We start from the raw sequence: 14,608 nt of genomic DNA, 5'->3' as shown, positions 1-14,608 counted from the left end.
AGGAGGGAACAGAAGTTGCTACTTTTCAAATGGTTCCGGTGCTTCAACGGTGTCTGGACCGTCAACACTGCCATTTTTTAGCAGGAAAGTTAAGAATATCTACTTAATTTTTTCGTCTGCGGTACTGGCAGACCGTCGCGGTGAAGAGAAAGCTGAGCCTAAAGGCAAAGCTCTCAATTTACCAGTCAATTTACGTTCCTACTCTTACTTACGGTCACCAGCTTTGCGTCGTGACTGGAAGAGCAAAATCACAAACTTTACACGTTCCTAATCTTACTTACGGTCACCAGCTTTGGGTCGTGACTGAAAGAGCAAAATCACGGAGAAGTTTGAGTAGAACTTCTGCTCCTTCACATAGAGAGGAGCCAGGTGGCTCAGACATCTAGTCCCAATGCCTGGTCAGATGTTCCAGGCATGTCCAGCCGGAAGGAGGTACCAGGGTAGACCTAGGACACATGGTCATGGAGTGTCACGTCCAGTCAAACATGCTAACAAGTCGGTAAGCTCTCTCTCTGGTGCTGTGTTCAGGTTCTGGTGGGAGCTCTGGAGAGCAGTGGAGACATTGTGTCTTTGTCCTGCTGTGACAATGAGATCTTCATCTTGAAAGGAGACAGAGATTTGATCCGACTCTCAGACAGTCCGGAGGGAGCCGTCAGTGCCCGTGAGTGCGCCATCTGGAGTTCAAACACGGGACATACTGGTGGGACCTCATCTTTCTTTCGGTTTTCCCCCAAGTGTCAGACTTCCCCGTCCGTCTGTCCTCCCCTTTGACCCCGCCCAACATCCTACCGCCCACCGGATGTGTGGAGACGGCTCAGCCAATCAGAACCATGGCCATCATCGTGGAGGGCGGGGCTCTGCGAACGAGGCACGGCCAGGAGGGAGAGGAAGACGGGGAGGAAGCCGAGGAGGCACAGGAGACGGATGAGGTGATAATGAAAGAAATCATCAACTCAATTGTGAAGACAAGATACTTAATGTTTGAACTGGAAAACTTAGTTATTTTTTGCAAATGTTATCTCATTTGGAATTTGATGCCTGCAACATGTTTAAAAAAAGTTGGCACGTGGCAAAAAAGACTGAGAAAGTTGAGGAATGCTCATCAAGCACTTATTTGGAAAATCCCACAGGTGAAAGGCTAATTGGGAACAGGTGGGTGCCCTGATTGGGTATAAAAGCAGCTTCCATTAAATGCTCAGTCATTCACAAACAAGGATGGGGCGAGGGTCACAATTTGTGAACAAATGCGTGAGCAAATTGTCGAACAGTTTAAGAACAACATGTCTCAACGAGCTATTGAAAGGAATTTAGGAATTTCACCATCTACGGTCCGTAATATCATCAACAAATTCAGAGAATCTGGAGAAATCACTGCACGTAACATTGAATGCCCGTGACCTTGGATCTCTCAGGTGGTACTGCATCAAAAACCGATATCAGTGTGTAAAGGTTATCACCTCATGAGCTCAGGAACACTTCAGAAAACCGCTGTCAGTAACTACAGTCCGTGGCTACATCTGTAAATTAAAACTCTACTATGCTAAGCGAAAGCCATTTATCAAAAACACCCAGAAACGCTGCCGTTTTGGAGCTCATCTAAGACGGACTGATGCAAAGTGGAAAAGTGTTCTGTGGTCTGACGAGTCCACATTTCAAATTGTTTTTGGAAAGTGTGGATGTTGTGTCCTCCGGACCAAAGAGGAAAAGAACCATCCGGATTGTTATTGGGGTGTATTAGTGCCCAAGGCATGGGTAACTTACACATCTGTGGAGGCACCATTAATGCTGAAAGGTACATACAGGTTTTGGAGCCATCATGGACGCCCCTGCTTATTTCAGCAAGACAATGCCAAGCCACATGTTACAACAGCGTGGCTTCATAGTAAAAGAGTGTGGGTACTAGACTGGCCTGCCTGTAGTCCAGACATGTCTCCCATTGAAAATGTGTGGCGGAATATGAAGCCTAAAATACCACAACGGAGACTGTTGAACAACTTAAGCTGTACATAAAGAAAGAATGGGAAATAATTCCACTTAAAAAATTGGTCTCCTCAGTTCCCAAACGTTTACTGAGTGTTGTTAAAAGGAAAGGCCATGTAACACAGTGGTAAAAATGCCCCTGTGCCAACTTTTTTGCAATGTGTTGCTGTTAATGACTATTTGCAAAAAAAAATAAGTTTCTCAGTTCGACCATTAAATATCTTGTCTTTGCAGTCTATTCAATTGAATATAAGTTGAAAAGGATGTGCAAATCATTGTATTCGGTTTTTACTTACCATTTACACAACGTGCCAACTTCACTGGTTTTGGGTTTTGTACATATTTTTAATTAGAGTGCAGGAAATAGCATTTACCTGCTTGACAGTGTTCATGCAAACTCACATCATGGATTAGAGTGGAGAAAATACAATCTACCCATCTGACAGTATCCATCCAAACTCAGATTGTGGAATAGAGTGTAGGAAATACAATCTACCTGCCTGACAGTATACGTACATCCAAACTCACATCTTGGATTAGAATGTAGGAAATATAATGTACTCGCCTGACAATATAAATGATAAATAAATGATAAATGGGTTGTACTTGTATAGCGCTTTTCTACCTTCAAGGTACTCAAAGCGCTTTGACACTACTTCCACATTTACCCATTCACACACACATTCACACACTGATGGAGGGAGCTGCCATGCAAGGCGCTAACCAGCACCCATCAGGAGCAAGGGTGAAGTGTCTTGCTCAGGACACAACGGACATGACGAGGTTGGTACTAGGTGGGGATCGAACCAGGGACCCTCGGGTCGCGCACGGCCACTCTTCCACTGCGCCACGCCGTCCATCCAAAATCACATCGTGGATTAGAGTGTATGAAATATAATGTACTCGCCTGACAGTACCCATCTAAACTCACATCATGGATTAGAGTGTAGGAAATACTATCTACCTGACTGACAGTATCCATCTAAACTCACATTGTGGATTAGAGTGTAGGAAATATGACATATCCGCCTGACAGTATCTATACAAACTCACATTGTGGATAAGAGTGTAGGAAATATGTCGTACTCACCTGACGGTATCCATCCAAACTGACATCGTGGATTAGAGTGTAGGAAATACGACATACTCGTCTGACAGTGTCTATCCAAACTGACATTGTGGATTAGAGTGTTGGAAATACTATCTACCTGACTGACAGTATCCATCTAAACTCGCGTTGTGGATTAGAGTGTAGAAAATACAATCTAGCTGCCTGACAGTATCCATCCAAACTCACATCGTAGATTAGAATGTAGGAAATACCATGTACCCGCCTGACAGTATCTATCCAAACTCACATTGTGGATTAGAGTGTAGGAAATACCATGTACTCGACTGACAGTAGCCATCCAAACTCACATCGTGGACAAAAGTGTAGGAAATATAATGTACTCGCCTGACAGTATCCATCCGAATTTACATCGTGGATTAGAGTGTATGAAATACCATTTACCTGCCTGACAGTATCCATCCAAACTCACATCGTGGATTAAAGTGTAGGAAATATAATGTACTCGCCTGACAGTATCCATCCGAATTTACATCGTGGATTAGAGTGTATGAAATACCATTTACCTGCCTGACAGTATCCATCCAAACTCACATCGTGGATTAGAGTGTAGAAAATATAATGTACTCGCCTGACAATATCCATCCAAACTCACATCATGGATTAGAGTGTAGGAAATATGACGTACTCGCCTGATAGTACCCATCGAAACTCGGATTAGAGTGTAGGAAATACTATTTACCTGACTGACAGTATCCATGTAAACTCACATCGTGGATTAGAGTGTAGGAAATACTATCTACGTGACTGACAGTATCCATCTAAACTCACATTGTGGATTGCAGTGTAGGAAATACAATCTACCTGACTGACAGTATCCATCCAAACTCGCATCATGGATTAGAGTGTAGGAAATATGACGTACTCGCCTGGCAGTATCCATCTAAATTCACATAGTGGAATAGAGTGTAAGAAATACTATGTACCTGACTGACAGTATCCATTTAAACTCACATCGCGGATTAGAGTGTAGGAAATACTATCTACCTGACTGACAGTATCCATCTAAACTCACATTGTGGATTGCAGTGTAGGAAATACAATCTACCTGACTGACCGTATCCATCCAAACTCACATCATGGATTAGAGTGTAGGAAATATGACATACTCGCCTGACAGTATCCATCTAAATTCACATAGTGGAATAGAGTGTGTGAAATACTATCTACCTGACTGACAATATCCATTTAAACTCACATCGCGGATTAGAGTGTAGGAAATACTATCTACCTGACTGACAGTATCCATCTAAACTCACATTGTGGATTAGAGTGTAGGATATATGACATACTCACCTGACAGTATCCATCCAAACTGACAACGATCCAAACTGACATAGTGGATTAGAGTGTAGGAAATACGACGCACTCACCTGACAGTATCCATCCAAACTGACATTGTGGATTAGAGTGTAGGAAATATGACGTACTCGCCTGACAGTATCCATTTAAACTCAAATTGTGAATTAGAGTGTAGGAAATACTATCTATCTGACTGACAGTATCCATCTAAACTCACATCGCTGATTAGAGTGTAGGAAATACTATCTACCTGACTGACAATGTCCATCTAAACTCACATTGTGGATTGCAGTGTAGGAAATACAATCTACCTGACTGACCGTATCCATCCAAACTCACATCATGGATTAGAGTGTAGGAAATATGACGTACTCGCCTGACAGTATCCATCTAAATTCACATAGTGGAATAGAGTGTAAGAAATACTATGTACCTGACTGACAGTATCCATTTAAACTCACATCGCGGATTAGAGTGTAGGAAATACTATCTACCTGACTGACAGTATCCATCTAAACTCACATTGTGGATTAGAGTGTAGGATATATGACATACTCACCTGACAGTATCCATCCAAACTGACAACGATCCAAACTGACATAGTGGATTAGAGTGTAGGAAATACGACGCACTCACCTGACAGTATCCATCCAAACTGACATTGTGGATTAGAGTGTAGGAAATATGACGTACTCGCCTGACAGTATCCATTTAAACTCAAATTGTGAATTAGAGTGTAGGAAATACTATCTATCTGACTGACAGTATCCATCTAAACTCACATCGCTGATTAGAGTGTAGGAAATACTATCTACCTGACTGACAATGTCCATCTAAACTCACATTGTGGATTGGAGTGTAGGAAATACGAGGTACTCGCCTGACAGTATCCATCCAAACTGACATTGTGGATTAGAGTGTAGGAAATACTATCTACCTGCCTGACAGTATCCATCTAAATTTACATTGTGGATTAGAGTGTAGGAAATACAATCTACTTGCCTGACAGTATCCATCAAAATTCACATCGTGGATTAGAGTGTAGGAAATACCATGTACTCACCTGACAGTATCCATCCAAACTCGTGGATTAAAGTGTTTATACTGTCAGTATTGTATTTATTACACATCAGCTGTTCGATTGAGACATTTATCTTAGTTGTAGTTGTCATAACCAAATTTGGAGGTGTTGAAATCCCCATGTAAAATGGCTTATGCTAACAGTAGTGCCTGTCTATGGCAAATCCCATGTCAGTTAGCATCAAGCTAGCACATTTTGGAAGAGTGCAGTAAAATGGGATGTTTATAAGTAAATGTGCATTCTTTTAGGGCGCCCCCGTCCTCACCAGCTGCTCTCGTAGCCGCAGCAGCTCAGTGGCGTCCTGGGACAGTCTCCCTGGAAATGCCTCCGAGCGTTACGGCACGCCCATGGGGCAGGAAGACATGCGGCAGGAACTGGTGGTGAAAGCCGTGAAAGTCAAGAAGAAGAAGAAGAGAGCACAACAAGGCGAGGAGAAGAATGACACAGGCACTGTGAGATGGACGGCCATTGACTCTGTGCTTCCTTTGTCAGAAAGCAACGGCGGCACTCGCCTGTCTGAGAGCAGCTGCTCGGACTCCATGTTTGTAGTCCAGGATGGCAGCTGCAGTGATGCGGGAAGTGACCGTGCATCCCTCCTAGGGCTGGAACTTCTCAACCAGGACTCTCCAGAGCAGGGTCACCAGCCAGAGGACAGCAATGAAAGGTGTTCCTCCTGCACCCAATCCAGGTTGGTATTTGAACACCAGTGCACCCGTCTCCACTTCCTGTTGACTTCACTGTCCTGGGTCTGACACCACTTCCTCCCAAGTTGCTCGGAGAACCAGCTTGTCCCCCTCACCCCAGATGTGGATCTGCTGCTGGAAAGCACCTTGTCCTACACGCTCCGCAGCGTGCAGGATGATGTACCGGACCGACCGCCCATTGAAGACTTGCTCCTGAGCCACCCAACGGAATCAGAGGTGGGTTGGTGCTAAAAGGTCCTCATTAGAGATGCGCGGTTTGCGGGCACAACCGCGGAGTCCGCGGATTATCCGCGGATCGGGCGGATGAAATTTAAAAAAATAAGATTTTATCCGCGTGCGGGTCGGGTCGGGCGGATCAATTAGATTTTTTTTTATTTTTTTTTTTTTTTTTTTTTTTTTTTGCGGGTGGCAGTTAAACCAATTCGGAAATATATACACATAGTTAAATGTTATTACCCACATACGAAAAACGAGCAGGCACCTGCTGCATATGCCACAACAGAAGAAGAAAAAAGAAAAGAGATGGACACTTTTACGGAGCGGAGAAGGGACGCCTCGCCGGTGTCCGGGACCGAGGCCCCTTCCCCCGAGAGGGCCCCACCGGGAGCCGTAGCTGAGGCGATCCGCGAGAAGGGCCCGACGCACGTCCAGGGTCACTACCGCGCCCACCGCACCGACACCCCGCCTCGTCCGCCTTCGCCGCGGCCGGCGTCACGCGCAGCAGGTAAGCAGCTTACCTGCCCGCCACCCCCCGAAATTCACATTTCTATCACAATTATCATACTGTAAACATGGTAAGCTAACTTCATTAAAATTAATAGTCCTGTCAATAGCATGGAATTACAATTCAAATGTAGTTTTTTTGTAAGCCTTTCAAAAGAATTCAAAATATGAAAAATTAATGAAAATTAATTTAAGCCATCAGACACTTTGAAAAGTGGCACATCACATCTCTAATGTAATCATTTGAACTTTTCAACAGAAATAGCACTGCAAAAATATTAAGGACATACTTCTGTATTTTGGTAGTTATGCTGTCAACATTTAACAAGATTTCTTCAACTTGGACTTGAAAGCATAAATAGTATAAACACTTTTAACAGTATGTCGTGCTGTGAAATACAGCCGACAGGATTGCGCACCACACAGGAAGCAAGGCCAAAGCGCATGCAGGTGCAGGAGAAGAAAGGACTTCTTTCATTTAAGGTTTGTGATAAACCATCAAACTCATTCGTTAAAAGGACTCTATAGTAATATAAAGCGAATTTTTCTGGACATTATCATGCAAGAAAAGTTTATTTTTGGGACCGCGATCATCGCGTAATGATTTTTAAAGGTTGCATTACAAACATGTAACTGTCCCATGTGATCAGCCAGTGCGATTGGAAGTCCATGCTCAATTATTGCCTCCGTAAATAAAACTTCGGCATTTATCACATCCAAAGAATCTGTTTGGGCGACGAAAAACGTTGAAAGTTTTCCACTTGTATCGCTAGCAACGGCATTAGACTTGTGTTTTTTTGTCCCAAAGTGGTCTTTTACATCGCTAATTCCTCCGTGTCCGATCGAAAAATCTTGTCTGCACAAGGTGCAATTCGCGTAGTTTTCACCCTTTTTTTTTTAAATTAAAGAAAAAACTTATTTTTTATCACTGCACCCGTAACCCGGAATAGGTTGATGAAAACCGTACGAATTACGGGAAAACCGGAGTAGTTGGCAGGTGCCTCACTAATGCCTTGCATCGTCTATATTAGATATACCGGGCGGATGGCGGGCGGATGCAGTTCTGATCAAATGTTAGATCGGGTGGATTGCGGATGGTTGACGACTTTCTGATGCGGTTGCGGATGAAATGTTTGCCTATCCGCGCATCTCTAGTCCTCATAGTCCTGGACCATGGGCGCGCTAACGTTCAGGATTGTTGTTCCACAATATGGCTTTGGACTTGTGACTGGATGAGCCGACAAGGGGTAGAAATCCGGTGGTAATAATGTTGCACGTGCAGGATCAGCGTGCGGCGTCCCCTGACGGTGTGAAGGAGCAGATGTTGGACTCTGTTGGACTCGCGAGCAGGAAGTTGAGCGTGTCGAGCGAGGAAGAAAACGACATCTATTGCCAGAGTCTGCCTCCCGCTGGCGGTGTGGCAGAACGCGACAGCTTCCACACCCAGCAGACTGATGGATTACCGCACCAGGAAGTGGAAGACACATTTGGACACAAACCTGACCAGGTGACACCCAATAGTCTTGTGTCCATGCTCATCTTTTCCTTCATCTAGGTTCGCACTCTGCTGACTCTTCTTTCCTTGTCTTACTAGCTGGCCCAAAGCTGGATGGGTTTCTCAGGACCTGGATGTGGAATACTGAGTCTTCATGTGACCGACAGGTGTGTGCGTGTGTGTGAGTGTGAGTGTGAGACTGGAGGTGATGATGTGTGTGTGTGTTGCAGGTACGTGTGGTGTTTGGACTTTAAAGGTGGACTGTTCTGCAGTCCTCTGCCTGAAAGCATGAGTCTCAGTTGGCAGCGCTTTGAAGACAATGTCCACCAGGTGGCGCTCTCTCCCTCCGGTAAGCTCCCATTAACGCTGGTGTTAGCCGCGGTTGCTAAGTGTGTGTGTGCGTGTTAGGCAGAGGTGTGGACTCGAGTCACATGACTTGGACTCGAGTCAGACTCGAGTCATGAATTTGATGACTTTAGACTCGACTTGACAAAATGTAAAAAGACTTGCAACTCGACTTAGACTTTAACATCAATGACTTGTGACTTCACTTGGACTTGAGCCTTTTGAATTGACATGACTTGACATGACTTGCTACTTTCCCCAAAACCCAAAGATGAAAAAGTTATTCGGGAGCGCTTCGTATTTGTCATTGTGTACTTGTCTATCAGCGTTGCGTGTGTCAGCTGGTGTGGTCTCAGTACAACAGCCAATCAAATTAGATCTACTTTGTTTTCATCACACAGCATTCATCCAATCAAATTGCAGGACAACCAACGAAGAAGACATGTCCAAACCACACGCCAGTGAACAAAAAATGATGCCTAAAATAATTTCGTTTGGGTATAAAAATTACGAGGTGGTCAACACAAAACGGTTTGCAGTATGCAACACATGCGGTTCGAAAATGACTGATGGAGAGGCAACAACTTCCAACTTCGTCCGGCATTTGAAGTTGCACAAAGAACGGTAAGTTTTGAATGTAAGATAACGTTTATTGGCTAAGTAACGTGACTTTTATTTGCTGTGTAGTTAAATCTGTGAGGCTGTAAACTCACTGCTAACGTTATAACGTTATTGCAAACACGGGAATCTGTTGCAGTTCACTACCTTATTCATACTTTTTGTTCAGTGATTTTTTTAAGCAGGGTTACGTTAGTCAATATATCACACGTAACGTTAGACGGCGGTCAGCAGCACCGCGTATTTTAGCCACCTAAAAAAAAGACAAAAATAGTAAAATAAAGGTCAGTTAAAATGTATACTATATTATGAATATGTGTACCGTTTTAGCTAGCTTTCTGACATACTGTTGGTTGTTTACCTCAGTGGTCCCCAACCACCGGGCCGCGGCCCGGTACTGGTCCGTGGATCGATTGGTATCGGGCCGCACAAGAATTTTTTTTTTTTTAAATTAAATCAACATAAAAAACACAAGATACACTTACAAGTAGTGCACCAAACCAAAAAAACTCTCTCCCCCTTTTGTTCTGGGCATTGAACATGAAGACTCTTCCTTCACTGTTCCGAGTGGCCATGAGAGTCTTGGCAGTGCCTGCCTCCAGTGCTCCAGTGGAGCGAGTTTTCAGCCATGGTGGCATCATACTACGCCCCCATCGTGCACAAATGACTGACAGACTCTTGGCTAATTTGGTCTTTTGCAAATGCAATGCAGCATAGGGCCCTGACATATAAAAAGTACAACTTTTTTGTTATGTTCACGTATATGTCATGTTTTTTCAATGTTAACACTTTTGTACAAATAAGTACATTTGCACTTTATTTTTCAATGTATTTGTTCTGTAAAGGAATGAGTTAATGTTTAAAATGACTGGTTAATAGTGCTATTATAAAGTGCAATGTCAGCACAATTTTCTTTCCTGCAATTTAAAATGCACTTGTTTTAATAAATAAATACAGCGTTTGAAAAGCATACACAATCTGTGTTAATATATTAGTCTGTGGTTAAAAGGACTTGAAAGGACTCGAAACTCAAAATGCAGGACTTAGGACTTGACTTGAGACTTTCCAGTCTTGACTTTGGACTTGACTCGGGGCTTGCCTGTCTTGACTCGGGACTTGACTCGGACTTGAGGGCAAAGACTTGAGACTTACTTGTGACTTGCAAAACAATGACTTGGTCCCACCTCTGGTGTTAGGTCACCTGCTGTGGAAGGTGGAGCAGAAGACCATGACGGCGTTTGCTTGTGCCAAAGTGTCAGGAAGAGGAAAGCGTCACTGGTACAAGGCGGTGGAGCAAACCTCCTTTGTGGCACTCGGTGATGACTCAGCCTGGGTCATCAGGACCAACGGAGACCTCTACTTGCAGACAGGTAACTTCCTGTAGCTGTAGATAGGTAACGTCCTGTAGCTGATGTGGCTAGGTAACTTCTTGTAGCTGTTACAGACAGGTAACTTCCTGCTACTGCTACAGACAGGTAACTTATTGTAGCTGCTGCACACAGGTAACTTCCTGTAGCTGCTGCAGACAGGTAACTTCCCTTAGCTGCTGCAGACAGGTAAAGTCCTGTATCTGCTGCAGACAGGTAACTTCCTGCGTGCTGCAGACAGGTAACTTCCTGCGTGCTGCAGACAGGTAACTTTCTGTAGCTGCTGCAAACAGGTAATTGTCTGCAGGCTGCAGGGCAGGTGACTTCCTGTGACTGCAGACAGGTGATTGATTGATTGATTGAAACTTGTAATAGTAGATTGCACAGTGAAGTACATATTCCGTACAATTGACCACTAAATGGTAGCACCCGAATAAGTTTTTCAACTTGTTTAAGTCGGGGTCCAAGGTAACATCCTATAGATGCTGTAGACAGGTGACTTGTGGTTAGAGTGTCCGCCCTGAGATCGGTAGGGCATGAGTTCAAACCCCGGCAAAGTTGTACCAAAGACTATAACAATGGGACCTGCACTGGCTTCCTGTGCACTTAAGATGTGACTTTAAGGTTTTACTACTTACGTATAAAATACTACACGGTCTAGCTCCGTCCTATCTTGTCGATTGCATTGTACCATATGTCCCGGCAAGAAATCTGCGTTCAAAGAACTCCGGCTTATTAGTGATTCCCAGAGCCCAAAAAAAGTCTGCGGGCTATAGAGCGTTTTCTATTCGGGCTCCAGTACTATGGAATGCCCTCCCGGTAACAATTAGAGATGCTACCTCAGTAGAAGCATTTAAGTCCCATCTTAAAACTCATTTGTATACTCTAGCCTTTAAATAGCCCCCCTGTTAGACCAGTTGATCTGCCGTTTCTTTTCTTTTCTCCTCTGCTCCCCTTTTCCTTGAGGGGGGGGCACAGGTCCGGTGGCCATGGATGAAGTGCTGGCTGTCCAGAGTCGGGACCCGGGGTGGACCGCTCGCCTGTGCATCGGCTGGGAACATCTCTACGCTGCTGACCCGTCTCCGCTCGGGATGGTGTCCTGCTGGCCCCACTATGGACTGGACTCTTACTATTATGTTGGATCCACTATGGACTGGACTCTCACAATATTATGTCAGACCCACTCGACATCCATTGCTTTCGGTCTCCCCTAGAGGGGGGGGGGTTACCCACATATGCGGTCCTCTCCAAGGTTTCTCATAGTCTTTCACATCGACGTCCCACTGGGGTGAGTTTTTCCTTGCCCGTATGTGGGCTTTGTACCGAGGATGTCGTTGTGGCTTGTGCAGCCCTTTGAGACACTTGTGATTTAGGGCTATATAAATAAAGATTGATTGATTGATTGATTGACTAAATGGTAGCACCCGAATAAGTTTTTCAACTTGTTTAAGTCGGGGTCCAAGGTAACATCCTATAGATGCTGTAGACAGGTGCCTTGTGGTTAGAGTGTCCGCCCTGAGATCGGTAGGGCGTGAGTTCAAACCCCGGCCAAGTTGTACCAAAGACTATAACAATGGGACCTATTACCTCCCTGCTTGACACTCAGCATCAAGGGTTGGAATTGGGGGTTAAATCACCAAAAATGATTCCCGGGCGCGGCCACAGCTGCTGCTCATTGCTCCCCTCACCTTGCAGGGGGTGATCAAGGATGATGGGTCAAATGCAGAGAATCATTTCGCCACACCTAGTGTGTGTGAGACAATCATGGGTGCTTTAACTTTAACTTGCTTTAGCTGCTGCAGACAGGTAACTTCCTGTGTACTTGCCACAATGCGTGGCCGTGCTAACTGGACTGGGTTCTTTCAGGTCTGAGTCTGGAGCGTCCGTGCGCTCGCTCGGTCAAGGTGGACACGCCGTGCGTCTTCAGCCAGGTGTGTGTCAGAGGGGGCGTGGTCTGGGCCCTGAGTGAACACAACACTTTATACTACAGAGAAGGACTTGATGCTTTCTGCAGCCTGGGAGACGCCTGGAAGTATGACACTGTCAGGTACTACTCGAATAATACTGCATTGCCTTCATACTACTGCATTACTGCTACTGTAATATTGCTGCAATAATACTGTAGTCTTGTCTTAATATTACTGTAAAACTACTGTAGTACTGGTTTTCTCTCTTATTACTACATGTCGTTTGTTAGTAGTAGTGTATTGCTGTCTTGATGGTACTGGTTAGTAGTCCATGATGTCATGTGACCAGTGAGGCTCAGGGGGTGGAGCTTATGTGCGTGGCTCTGGGAGAAGGCGGCATGGCTTGGGCACTGGATGTCAGAGGCAACCTCTGGTTTCGAACCGGCATCTCTTCATCTTCACCCCGCGGACAAGACGACCATTGGTGGCAGGTACTGTGTGCGGGTGTGTGTGGGTGTGTGTGTGTGCTGCTGTGTGTGTTTGTGGGTGGGTATGTGCGGGTGTGTGTGTGTGTGTGGCGTCCAGGTCTAACGAGGCGTCCCCCAGGTCAGCATCTCGGACTACGCGGTGTTCGATCATGGAAGCCTGTTCCAGACCTTGTTGAACGCCACACACAGCGTTGCCACGGTAACCAAGGCCCCGGTGGAGCGGGTGGTGGCGTTCTTGTCTCAGTACTCGCAGCGCCAGCCCGCCCTGGTCAGCGCCAACGCCGGTGGCGTGTGGGTGGCGTCGGGACGGAACCAGCTCCACTTGGCCCACAGCGGCCTCGTGGGTCAGTCATGTACAAATAAGACTACAGTTATACTACAGTACGTAAAGTATTCACCTGGCTTTCTTTCTTTTAGGAACCTTCTGGCAGAACCTTGTTCCCAGAGGAACCCTGGCAGCCACCAGGTGGACCTTCATCACGTCTTCCCCAGTGCCACACAAAGAGGGTAAGACGCACGCACGCACGCAGGCAGGGTGACAGACAGGTGTGTCTTCCAGGTGCCTTCCTGTGGTTGGCTCAGAGCAGAAAGGACCTGTTGTGCGTGTGGGACGGGGATGGGGAGCTCCGCCCATCTTCGGTGCCGCTGCCGGCAGAGGTCAGTGACCTTTGACCCGCCCTATGATGTTGTCACACTATGATTTCCTGTCCCGCTCAGGTGGAGCTGGCTCAACTGTCAGCTTGCAGGGATGCCCTGTGGGGACTGGACTCTCACGGCCGGGTCAGTATTCGGACCCTGTCTCCGTCCTGTCCTACTGGACTCAACTGGACTTCCCTGGACCTCAGTCAGCTGGGTGGGTTCTTCCACAACCTTTATGATGATGCAACATGAATCATTGCTGACTCATCACCAAGCCCTTTTTTTCGACAAACCCCGTTTCCATATGAGTTGGGAAATTGTCCATCCATCCATCCATCTTCTTCCGCTTATCCGAGGTCGGGTCGCGGGGGCAGCAGCCTAAGCAGGGAAGCCCAGACTTCCCTCTCCCCAGCCACTTCGTCCAGCTCTTCCTGTGGGACCCCGAGGCGTTCCCAGGCCAGCCGGGAGACATAGTCTTCCCAACGTGTCCTGGGTCTTCCCCGCGGCCTCCTACCAGTCGGACGTGCCCTAAACACCTCCCTAGGGAGGCGTTCGGGTGGCATCCTGACCAGATGCCCGAACCACCTCATCTGGCTCCTCTCGATGTGGAGGAGCAGCGGCTTTACTTTGAGCTCCTCCCGGATGGCAGAATTGGGAAATTGTGTTCGATGTAAATATAAACGGAATACAATGATTTGCAAATCCTTTCAGCCCATATTCAATTGAATGCACTACAAAGACAAGATATTTGATGTTCAAACTCATAAACTTTTTTTTTTTTTTGCCAGTAATAATTAACTTAGAATTTCACGGCTGCAACACGTGCCAAA

At 45.8% G+C, this 14,608-nt stretch overlaps 1 protein-coding gene across 1 annotated transcript in view; it reads left to right on the top strand.

Annotated features, from left to right (window-relative positions):
• Nucleotides 1-14,608, top strand: part of tecpr2 (tectonin beta-propeller repeat containing 2) — a 55,157-nt gene that overhangs the window by 19,284 nt on the left and 21,265 nt on the right. Inside the window, exons 9-23 of the mRNA XM_061925198.2 lie at nucleotides 529-661; nucleotides 736-929; nucleotides 5,741-5,918; nucleotides 5,985-6,180; nucleotides 6,262-6,412; nucleotides 8,202-8,426; nucleotides 8,514-8,581; nucleotides 8,645-8,763; nucleotides 10,574-10,747; nucleotides 12,611-12,791; nucleotides 13,001-13,142; nucleotides 13,258-13,483; nucleotides 13,557-13,646; nucleotides 13,699-13,796; nucleotides 13,857-13,992. Of these exons, the coding sequence (XP_061781182.1) occupies nucleotides 529-661; nucleotides 736-929; nucleotides 5,741-5,918; nucleotides 5,985-6,180; nucleotides 6,262-6,412; nucleotides 8,202-8,426; nucleotides 8,514-8,581; nucleotides 8,645-8,763; nucleotides 10,574-10,747; nucleotides 12,611-12,791; nucleotides 13,001-13,142; nucleotides 13,258-13,483; nucleotides 13,557-13,646; nucleotides 13,699-13,796; nucleotides 13,857-13,992 (2,311 nt within the window). The remainder of the gene's footprint in view (nucleotides 1-528; nucleotides 662-735; nucleotides 930-5,740; nucleotides 5,919-5,984; nucleotides 6,181-6,261; nucleotides 6,413-8,201; nucleotides 8,427-8,513; nucleotides 8,582-8,644; nucleotides 8,764-10,573; nucleotides 10,748-12,610; nucleotides 12,792-13,000; nucleotides 13,143-13,257; nucleotides 13,484-13,556; nucleotides 13,647-13,698; nucleotides 13,797-13,856; nucleotides 13,993-14,608) is intronic.

The sequence above is a fragment of the Nerophis lumbriciformis genome, linkage group LG29 (assembly GCF_033978685.3).
Source record: "Nerophis lumbriciformis linkage group LG29, RoL_Nlum_v2.1, whole genome shotgun sequence".
Lineage (NCBI taxonomy): Eukaryota > Metazoa > Chordata > Actinopteri > Syngnathiformes > Syngnathidae > Nerophis > Nerophis lumbriciformis.
This window is presented reverse-complemented; position numbering and strand designations above follow the sequence as displayed.